Source organism: Peromyscus maniculatus, chromosome 5, assembly GCF_049852395.1.
Source record: "Peromyscus maniculatus bairdii isolate BWxNUB_F1_BW_parent chromosome 5, HU_Pman_BW_mat_3.1, whole genome shotgun sequence".
NCBI lineage: Eukaryota > Metazoa > Chordata > Mammalia > Rodentia > Cricetidae > Peromyscus > Peromyscus maniculatus.
In genome coordinates, this window is record NC_134856.1 from 114,890,276 (window position 1) to 114,901,465 (window position 11,190).

Genomic DNA, 11,190 nt, shown 5'->3' on the forward strand with positions numbered 1-11,190 from the left:
TACAGTGTGCCCCTTCTGTGACAAGCTGCCTTACCACAGTAGCTAAATGAAGAGGGGCACACAACCATGGGCCAAGGCCCAAGTGAGCCCCTCTCCACCTCTCCTTTGGAGACAGGATCTCACTGTGTAGTGGTTCAGGCTAACCCCAAGCTCTGCTCTTTCCACCTTACCTCCTGGTGTCCCAGGTACATGCCAGCACGAGCTTTCCCTGTCCCAAGCGTGTTACCCTAGGCACTTGTCCCAGTCGTGGCAAGCTGTATAACACATTCAGCTCTCACTTCACCTTGATACATATCCTTCTCTCTTCCCAGAATACACTGCATGTCTTCTTCCCAAGGGTTCCTCAGCTGTGTGTGTGCACGCGTGTGTGTGTGTGTGTGTGTGTGTGTGTGTGTGTGTGTGTGTGTGTACACATGTTAAAGAATGTGCTCATGATTTTGTTACTGTGTTTGTGCACATGTGCATGGAGGCCATAGGTCAGTGTCAAGGGTCTTCTTTAATCACTTCCGTGATGGTTTGAAAGAAAATGGCTCCCAAAAAGAGTGGCACTACTAGGAGGTGTGGAATAGGTGTGGCCTTGATGGAGGAAGTGTGTCATTGTGGGGGTGCGCTTTGAGGTCTCCTTTGCTCAAGCTACACGCCCCTCCCCCCCCCCCCCCCCGTGTGGAACACAGACAGTTCACTTCCTGTTGCCTGTGGATCAAGATATAGAACTCTCAGCTCCTTCTCAAGTACCATACCTGCATGCTGCCATGCTTCCTGCCATGATGATAATGGGCTAAACCTGTGAAACTGTAAGCCAGCCCCAATTAAATGTTTTCCTTTATAAGAGTTGCCATGCTCATGGTGTCTTTTCACAGCAATAGAAACCCTAACTAAGACAACCTCCCTTCTTATTATTTGAAAGAGGGTCTCTCAGATTCTGCAGTGCTGACTAGCCAGCTACTGTGCCCCTAGGGGCTTATTTAGAGATGAGCATCCGACTTGGGTCCATAGCCAGTCAGGCTCCTTCTCTGTAGCAATGGGGTGATATGAGCCTCAAGCTGTCACCCCTGGGGAGATCCTTGCAAAGAGCAATGGTGAAACAAAAAACTACAGAGCCCAGAAGTGATCAGGAGAGAACAGGTTCCAGGGACACAATGCAAAGCCAGTCCAGGCACCTCCAACTTTTGACATGGTAACGTGAATCATCATCTACAAAGTTCACACCTGAGAATTACACAATCAAGTGACAAAAAAAGTAGTCTCATAATGTCTTAAGTGAGTTTATGATTTTGTATTGGTCTGCATTTATAGCTATCATGGGATATGTCATCTAGACTCTAAATATTGCTGTGAAAGATCTGCTTCTGGGCTTTTCAACAATGTGAGCCAATAATTTCTCTTACAATACTGGGCGTGATCACTTTCTTCTTTCTATGTACACTAACACCAGTTGGACCTCTGTACCGATATTGTGAATTGTTTTATACAGGGATTCACACAGCTGAAGTGATATGTTAAAAGTCTTCCAAATTCTTCACTGACAACTGAGGTCTCTCTCCACTCTATAGTATAGACTCTACAGTATAGACCAAATGGTAATAAGCCTAGCACATAGTAGGTGCTAAGTGTGGATTCTCTTTTCTTTTCCTATAAACTGAGATACTAAAGCCACGTTGTACTGTTCTGTTTTGTGTTGTTAGGAGGCTCATTTTCCTCACACTTCTTTTTTTTTTTTTAAAGATATATTTATTTATTATGTATACAGTGTTCTGCCTGCACATATCCCTGCAGGCCAGAAGAGGGCACCAGATCTCATTACAGATGGTTGTGAGCCACCATGTGGTTGCTGGGAATTGAACTCAGGACCTCTGGAAGAGCAGTTAGTGCTCTCAACCTCTGAGTCATCTCTCCAGCGCCCCCTTTTTTTTAAAGATTTATTTATTTATTTATTTATTTATTTATTTATTTATTTATTTATTTATTTATTATACAGTGTTCTGCCAGAAGAGGGCACCAGACCTCATTAAGGATGGCTATGAGCCACCATGTGATTGCTGGGAATTGAACTCAGGACCTCAGGAAGAGCAGTCAGTGCTCTCAACCTCTGAGTCATCTCTCCAGCGCCCCCTTTTTTTTAAAGATTTATTTATTTATTTATTTATTATACAGTGTTCTGCCAGAAGAGGGCACCAGACCTCATTAAGGATGGCTATGAGCCACCATGTGATTGCTGGGAATTGAACTCAGGACCTCAGGAAGAGCAGCCAGTGCTTTTAACCACTGAACCATCTCTCCAGCCCACCTTCACACTTCTTCTAAGTTTGTAACATTTGCATTTTCTGGGCTCTGGTGAGGGTCAGGGCTATGTTGAAACATAGTAGGAACAAAAGAGCCACGGAGGGAGAGAAAGGTCCAGGTTCAGTCTCATAGTCACCCACTTTCCAGGAGAGGAACTCCCCATAGAGAACCACATTCATCCTTTCTCAGGATGGTGCCCTATGACCTAGTTATCATCCTTAAAAATCACACCACTTCATTGTCATTACCTTGCAGAGTGAAGTCTCCATGTGATTGTTGTTGGAAACGAACGAACTCATTCAAATGGTGCCACATACCTATTCAGTCAGAGAACTAAAAGAAAGAAACTACAAAGTTGCAAAGCAGCTTGCTAGATTCTGTCTCCTTTAGGGAGAGATTGTATCTCAGAGTTGTATCTATGAATAATGTAGCTGCTGAATGTAGAATGTGTCTTCCCGTGTTCACTTCCGCAGACTCACGTGTCTCAACAGGCCTGCCAGACTCTAGCCACCAACTGCCCATGGACATCCCACATACTCTCTCTCTTCTACCCCCTCTCCAGCCCTTTACCTTATGTTAGCTCCTGTCCCCAATCAGTTTCCTGGAAACACCTTCCATGTGGCCACAGAGGCTTCTTTTTTTGTGTATACTTATGTGCCTTCCCTTATCACCAAATCCATCAAAGCAGATCCCTTCCCCCTGGTAACCAGATACACAGGCAACAGCAAACACATTTGTGCTGGAGAGAGAAAAAAATCCATCATTTTAGCTGTCCTGACATGAACATTTCATTGCAGATCATTGAAACATGGTCTCTGTAAGTCATGGGTATGTTGTATCTGTTAGCTTAAAATTAAGAAGGCCTCAAGATAAGAGGAAGAAATGTTTGGATCCAGAAATGGACAATGTCTACAGCCATACCATCCTGAATACTGTCCATCTGAATACTCCCAATCACACCAGAAATATGGGTCAAATTTTGAATTTTGTCTTCAGTTGCTTTAGAAAATAAGACTTCTCCTCACCAGAAAACACTTCAAAGGCTTATCTCCTTTCCTAGTGCATGCTCTCTTTAAGCCTAAGGGACCTATTTATATTACTCTGTGAAAAAATGGTTCTCCCCTCTACTCTCAATACAGAAAACTATACCCCCAAATTTGAGATGCCCCCTCACCAAAGCAAGGCATTTCTACAGTAGATACCACCTGGATATCCACTAGTTCAATCTAGCTATGACACTGACTTCCTGGAGGCAGCATCATATCACACAATCTTAGGGCTGTGACCCACAAAACTGCCCTGCACCACAGATGCCAGTGACAATCCAGTGGCCGTGCCCTATACTTCTGACCAACAGCTGTAAATTGTGGCTTTTATTGACCTCTCAGATTCGACAGATTTCCTAGAGCAGCTTACAGAACTCAGAGAAGCACTGAAGTCTACTGGTTTACTATAAAAGGAATTATAAACTGTGGGCATCTGATAAAGGGATGCTCAATGCAGGGCACGTGGGAAAAGATACAAGGTGTCCATGTCTTTGCTGGACAGACAACCCCTATGAACTTCCACATTAAGTCTAGCCTGGTGAACCAGTGAGTGCAGGAACACATACAGCGGGAGGAATAGGACCCAGTGGCTAGGACCTAGGTAAGAGTGTAAGGACCCCCCCCCCTTTTATGAGAACCCCAACAGGTCTCATCCTGATGGTCTCCTGTTAGTCACAGCTGCTGACTAAGATGGCAATGATCGTTATACTCAGAAAGTAGGTTGTCTGCTACAGCACCTGTACTCTTTCAAGTGCTTAATGTTTTTATGGTTTAAAATTTAAAAAGAAGAAGAAGGAGGAGAAGGAGAAGAAGAAGAAGAAGAAGAAGAAATTATGTGAAATAGACTGCACCAAAATACATTTTTGTGGGTACATGATAATCAGAATATCTCAAAAGGAGCTAAGGAGAGGGCAGTTAAGAAACCAAGGGAAGAATGAATCCGTTTCCAAGTGAACACGTGACTTGACTTGGAAGCATCTTTACCGCAAAGGAAGCTGCTGACACACTCAGAGGAATTCAACATTCTAGGAGGTGTCAAGCAGTTTTCCCCAGCAGTTAAGTCATGCTAACCAGGACACCAGAGCATGTGAAAGGGGGTCTGTGGTGGGGGGAGTCTTAGCTGTGACACAGTTGTTTTAGGGTCTCTCGTGCTCCCCAGCTTTTCCTAACTCCCCATTAATTTTCACAGGGTTTAATTCTGATAAAAATATTTCTCTTGCACTGGGTAACACATGCTTTTAATGCCAACACTTGGGAGGCAGAGGCAGGTGGATCTCAGTGAGTTCAAGGCCTGTCTGGTCTGCAAATCAAGTTCCAGGACAGCCGGGATTGTTGCACAGAGAAACCTTATCTTGAAAACCAAAAAAAAAAAAAAAAAAAAAAAAAAATTCTCTTGCAAATATGATTGCATTAACACATGTGCACGTGGAATTTTAAAATAAAGAAATGCAATGTCATTTTCAAACAGTGACCTCATTAGGGACATTTGGGCAGAACCAAACCAACCACGTCTTCAAGTTTTCCTTTGAAGTGAACTGCACAGAAAAAGCAGAAGATTTTAGCTGAAACTGCTACTAGTCTAATAACACCTTAGCACTCCTTAGGCCGGTGCAGCTGGGTAGGCCAATGGGGAGCCCTGTGGGAGTTTGCTTCCTTACCTCAAGATAACCAAAATGCCCCATCCTTAATCCCAACCTCTAGACCTTGCAGCAGATTTTATAATTTGGGTACCCTGCTTACTCAAACTGAATATCCTCCTTAAAGCACGTTAGGAGGCATGGAACACTGTTAGAGCTAAAAACATCCATGGCAACCACCACCCACCTCACCACCCCTGCCCCTCCAACACACGTACACCAGATCCCATCACACAATGGCCACCTTCCAAAGGAAATTAGTGTTTTAAAAACACTGTCTTTTGAGGCTGGAGAGGTAGCTCAGTGGTTGGGAACACTGGCTGCTCTTCCAGAGGACCCAGGTTTAATTCCCAGCACCCACATGGCAGCTCACAACTGTCTGCAATTCCGGTTCCAGGGGACCTGACACCCATGGCAAAACACCAATGCACACAAAATAAAAATAAATATATTTTTTTTTAAAAAGTGCAAAACCCCCCAAAAACCCACACATAAAAAAATAGTATTTCTTATTCCAAGTATCTAAACATTTTTCTCGTCTTTGAGGTGACATAAAATCCAGAGCACCTGCTTGAATGGTCAGGTTGGCATCCACTCTTCCCATCGTGCCAAAATAAGCTCTAGCTGTGTGCCGCCAAAGGGCTAGCTGGCTGGCATCTGCCTGTTCTTTTCTTACAAGGTATGAGAGAGATGCACACTTCCAGGATGCCACAAGGAGCTTGGCACTCATCCTTTCTCTTTTCCAAAGTTACTGTCATGGATCTGACAGGCTGCCGGAAATGCCCAGCCAAGGACAGGTCCAGGGAGCTTTGGCAGCTGCCCCAAGTGTTCGGGGCATTTAAAACCAATGCCGTCCTTCAAGGAGGTTGTTGGAAGCTTTACACCGGCTCAGCCAGGACTGACACCTGCCAGTTTGCCATTAAATATAGAGTGTTGGAGCTAAAGATCCTGACCCACTGAACCCTACTCACTCTGTCAGGCTTCTGTGATCTAGACCTACACAGTGAACTGCTGTCCTTTTCCATTTATGGAGCCTAGGAGTGGGGTGGATTTCTTTTCAACACTATTCAGAATGGCACTGCTCCCCCTCCCCCTTGGAACTGCTTCCCAATATATTTCAACCTTTTATTAAGATAAAAATTCTTTATGCCCTCCTTTTAAAGTAATAGACCTATACAAAATGAAAAAATATAAGGCCAGATATAAAATAATATTTTTTCTAGTTTTGAATTCATCTAAAAGAGTAGAAAAATCCCAGAGATGGTCTTCTTGACTTACTTTCTTTTCCCAAGGAGCATATAAATAAGTTCTGCACAGTTGTTTTCTACTTCTCATCCTCAAGTGAGAAACTGGCCCAGATTAGAGTATCAGTGCCATTCTGATAAAGTACAAATACTTCCATGGAAGTATCTTAACCCAGAATCCATGTTTGACTGGACTCCTAATGCTTCTTTCATTGTTGAATTCAAGTCTAGTTCAGGCTTGAGTGCAAAGCTCAGATCCTGGGTCTTCATGGTAAGAATGTAATAAACTATGAAAATTCTCATGGTTTGTCTTTTTAAAGGAAAACTCCCCAACCACTCCAAATTTATATTTCCAAATAAACTGAAATGAAGATTAGCACAAAGTTCATAAACCTGTGGACACTGTGGCTGGGAGAAACCTGAGAATACACCTATCAAATATCTAACATATGTTCTTAAGTGCACATAACTTCATTAACTCAAAGAGGCAGGAAATCCCACTTACAGAAATAGCTTTTCTTGTGTGCACAATGCTACAAAATTATTCATTGTCGCATTACATGAAAAAGTCTGAATGACCTGAATGCCCACTGGTAGGAGCAGGCCAAATCAAACACAGCGTACCTACATGGTGAATGCCCTGTCTCTTGAACACAGCTGTTGGGCTCAGTGGTATAATGCTTGCTGAGTGTGCAAGAAGGCCCCACATTTGATTCTCAGCACCATGAAAATGATATAACTTGGTGATTATTATCAACATTATTAATAATGGCACCCTTCAGAGAGGAAGGCTGGATCAAGGACCACAGGAGGAGAGGAAACTTACTTTCCATACTCCTTTAAATGCTGTGCTGGGTGCCTCTACGTAACTGTTCAAATAAAACTTTATAAAGGGAATAAAGGCCTGGTGAGGTATCCACATGAAAACACACTTTGTGTGCTTTCAGGCAAGCACTCCTGCAGCAAACAAGTCATGTACCAAAGGGCATTTTAAATTTAGGTTGCTTTCTCCTATTGGATTGAGTAGGATCATTCTTGGTTGGTTTCAGTTATATTAATTCATACCATACCCAAAGAGGAAATGCCTCTGGACTTTCATTCTTTTCTAAAGGAAGAAAGTTATTATGTGGTCAGAAAGATGGATTTAAGTTGGTAATAAAAGAACTTAATAAAGAGAAAGAGGAGAAAGAAAAGAGGACACCGTTAGGACACAAAGGTTTATGTGATTTTAGCCATTACAACAGGAGTTCAGAAAGATCTCAAGTGTTACATTGATGTTATCAATATTACAAAAAGAGAAAAAGTGACAGGCAACAGTGAAGAGCACCAGAGACCCAGCACAAACCTAAGACCATCTTCCTTCCTTCAACTGCCAAAGTATTTTCACAGGTAAGCCCCCCACCCCCTGCTTTCATCTCAGCTTTCCCTAACCTTCTTGGCCTGGGAAACTCAAGCCTCATCCTCGCCCTCCTCCTCCTCGAACTCGCCCTGCTCATCAGCCGTGGCATCCTGGTACTGCTGGTATTCAGACACCAGGTCATTCATGTTGCTCTCTGCCTCGGTGAACTCCATCTCGTCCATGCCTTCACCCGTGTACCAGTGCAGGAAGGCCTTGCGCCGGAACATGGCAGTGAACTGCTCCGAGATGCGCTTAAACAGCTCCTGGATGGCGGTGCTGTTGCCAATGAAGGTGGCTGACATCTTGAGGCCTCGGGGAGGGATGTCACACACGGCCGTCTTCACGTTGTTGGGGATCCACTCCACGAAGTAGCTGCTGTTCTTGTTCTGCACGTTGAGCATCTGCTCATCCACCTCCTTCATGGACATGCGGCCCCGGAAGATGGCGGCCACGGTCAGGTAGCGGCCATGGCGCGGGTCACAGGCGGCCATCATATTCTTGGAGTCGAACATCTGCTGAGTGAGCTCAGGCACTGTCAGGGCTCTGTACTGCTGGCTGCCCCTGCTGGTCAGAGGTGCGAAGCCTGGCATGAAGAAGTGCAGGCGTGGGAAGGGCACCATGTTCACAGCCAGCTTGCGCAGGTCTGCATTCAGCTGGCCTGGGAAGCGCAGGCAGGTGGTCACCCCACTCATGGTGGCTGACACCAGGTGGTTGAGGTCGCCATATGTGGGTGTGGTCAGCTTGAGGGTGCGGAAGCAGATGTCATACAGGGCCTCGTTGTCGATGCAGTAGGTTTCATCTGTGTTCTCTACCAGCTGGTGCACGGAGAGGGTGGCATTATAGGGCTCCACCACAGTGTCAGAGACCTTGGGTGAGGGCATGACACTGAAGGTGTTCATGATGCGGTCTGGGTACTCCTCTCGGATCTTGCTGATGAGCAGGGTCCCCATGCCTGAGCCAGTGCCTCCCCCCAGTGAGTGGGTCAGCTGGAAGCCCTGGAGACAGTCACAGCTTTCAGACTCCTTCCTCACTACATCCAGGACGGAGTCCACCAGCTCAGCACCCTCTGTGTAGTGGCCCTTGGCCCAGTTATTTCCTGCACCACTCTGGCCTGTCAGAGCAAAGGAGGATTAAATCAGCCATGATTGGGTTAAATCCCTTCTTCTTCTTCTTCTTCTTTTTTTTAAATCACACCTCAGACATAGTTATTTCAAGTTACCACCAAGTGGCCAATAAATATTAAACAATAATCTATTTGGTCATCCATGCAATTATAAATGAGTTAACAGAGCACACCTTGCTTTGAAAAAGCTCAGATGCATTTGTCTCTAAGCGTAAACTAAGACTTAGCCAGCATGCACCTGGATGATGCTATTTATGCTCTCAATCTGTCAATCACACTCCTCCACCCCTTATACCAGTGGTAATTGGCACCTCGTGCCCTTCTGTCTTTAGCTATGCCAAATACTCACCGAACACGAAGTTGTCTGGCCTGAAAATCTGCCCAAATGGTCCAGACCTGACTGAGTCCATTGTGCCCGGCTCCAGGTCCACCAGGATGGCCCTAGGTACATATTTATTACCTGCAGGGAAACAAGAGCTGGCTTAGCCCTTCAGGCAATGATCTCTGCAGAGAAGGGCTTGGTACCACCTCTTTCCTGATTGGTACTATCCCCAAACAAAGAAAGGCCTATGACCAGGCTTTCAAAGGATTTCGTTGACACAGTAGAGGCTACCCCACCCTGAGTGGTCATCCTAAAGTCAACACCTTCTCCTGGGGCCGCATGAGAGCAGGGTATAGAGGTGCCGGAATTGAAGATGGGGAGTTAGAAATAATTACCAGTGGCTTCATTGTAGTATACATTGATTCTTTCCAGCTGCAAATCACTGTCTCCATGGTAACTGCCAGTGGGGTCGATACCATGCTCATCACTGATGACCTCCCAAAACTGAGACATAAAAAGTCTGCATTTAGCTATGCAACGACCCCACCCCGAATTGCAATGAGAAGCTCCCACCCAGTTTTAACAACCCGACACTGCTGAAGCTTTAATGAGTGGCATGACCCGGGCACAGCCTTAGGGCTTGCATTGTACAAGATCAGAAAGTTGAAACTGGGCGGTTTCCCAGGCGAACAGCTGCTCTCAGCAGGAGGTAGGAATGGGGGTGGTGGTGAAAAAACCAGCCCAAGCCTGGGATTGCGGGTCACAGCCGCCAGTGGCGGCTGGAGACAAACGCTCTGGGACTTAGGAGCAGAAAGAAAGGGGCAGGCGGGGAGAGAGTGAGGCCAGGCAACTGTAGAAGGGTATTTTAAATGCAAAGCACGTCCAGCCAGACAATCGCTCTCCTCCCCTCCCCCGCAGCTCGCCGGGTGTTCAAGCGAGTAAAATCAATTCTCCTTGCGTCCCGGCCCCTCCCAAAGACCGGCGCACACAGCCCAGCCTGCACACCCCTCCTTCAGGCACGCGTGGCGATCAGAGAGGAAAAGAAAGGGCACCCCAAATTTCGAACAGTTCCGGGAAAAATGAATAAGACCCCCGAGCTTTAAAGTCGCCTCTGGGCACACGCCCCATCCTATTGCACAAAGCAAGTCAGATCCACCCTTGACGAGACCTGGGTCCACCTAGGATCGCGCTGTGCTCTGGTGCCCAAGTATCCCGACGGGCGCTCTCCTAGCATTCCTCCCCCATCCCCTAAGCTGCGAGCCCACCTTAGCGCCGATCTGGTTGCCGCACTGGCCCGCCTGGATGTGCACGATCTCTCGCATGGTGCCTTGTTAGCTTCTTGCTGGCTTGGATGTATGTCAGTGGGTCTGACGGTGCTCCCCTTCCACACCCTGTGCAGGGCCACCTGAAACTTAGTCCGGAACCGATGGGCTGAGGGCGACGGCCGGGTGGGCTCGGTCTTTTATGTAGGGAGGGTGGGGCGGACCAGACAGACCGCGCCCCCCAGTTAAAGCCCCCCAGTCCCGTTCTAGCTGGCGCTCTCCAGGCCGGGTTGACGTAATGCTCTGAGCCCCAGGGACGGTCCAGGGGGCTGGACTATGGGCTTGTGGCCAATCAGCGTGGGCGTGAAGACCTTGCGAGGGGTGGGGGTTCCTGGGAGAAGCTGGGGCGTGATCATTGTCTCGAACTTGAGGAGAAGGGGAAATCGAGTATGGGGAACTGGGAGCGTGAATCCTACCGGAGTGCGGCGAGGCGGGGCGATTAGTATCAGAGTAGGGATTGAGAGAGGGCTGGTAATGGATAGGGAAGAGAGGGCAACTGGAGCAGGTGCAGTCCGGTATTGCGAGTGCGCACAAGGTAGGGGGATTTAAGCTAACAACTTGCGTTACCCCAGCAATCCCTCTTCTAATATTGGGCAGGCTTCGCCAAGCCAATGCACCTGGCGAAAGTACTGCCCCCTTCCTCATCCACGGAGATCAACGACTGTCCAGGAGCATACGCCCATTACATAGAATTTTAGGAAAAGACAGGTGATCCCAGGAAGTCCAATGTAATTGGAAAAACAGAGGTCCAAAAGATCCTGACTTTGGACACCGGGGAGCATCAGAGCGCGTTCCTCTCCTCCCATAGCATCAG

The 11,190-nt window shown here is 46.8% G+C and overlaps 1 protein-coding gene across 1 annotated transcript; it reads right to left on the bottom strand.

The window, feature by feature from the left end:
* Positions 1 to 7,408: 7,408 nt before the first annotated feature.
* LOC102919406 (tubulin beta-2B chain) lies at positions 7,409 to 10,603 on the bottom strand. The gene is made up of 4 exons (XM_006983513.4): positions 10,320 to 10,603; positions 9,450 to 9,558; positions 9,082 to 9,192; positions 7,409 to 8,720 (listed from the first exon to the last, which is right to left on the bottom strand). Exons 1-4 carry the CDS (start codon positions 10,374 to 10,376, stop codon positions 7,660 to 7,662), a joined length of 1,338 nt encoding a protein of 445 aa, XP_006983575.1. The 5' UTR covers positions 10,377 to 10,603; the 3' UTR covers positions 7,409 to 7,659.
* Between the last annotated feature and the right edge of the window lie 587 nt (positions 10,604 to 11,190).

Coding starts and splice junctions, on each gene's coding strand:
- LOC102919406 (XM_006983513.4), bottom strand. CDS start 10,376: ATGCGAGAGATCGTGCACATCCAGGCGGGCCAGTGCGGCAACCAGATC. Junction 9,559..10,319: donor GCAACCAGATCGGCGCTAAG/GTGGGCTCGCAG, acceptor TTTATGTCTCAG/TTTTGGGAGGTCATCAGTGA. Junction 8,721..9,081: donor GCCAGACAACTTCGTGTTCG/GTGAGTATTTGG, acceptor TTGCTCTGACAG/GCCAGAGTGGTGCAGGAAAT.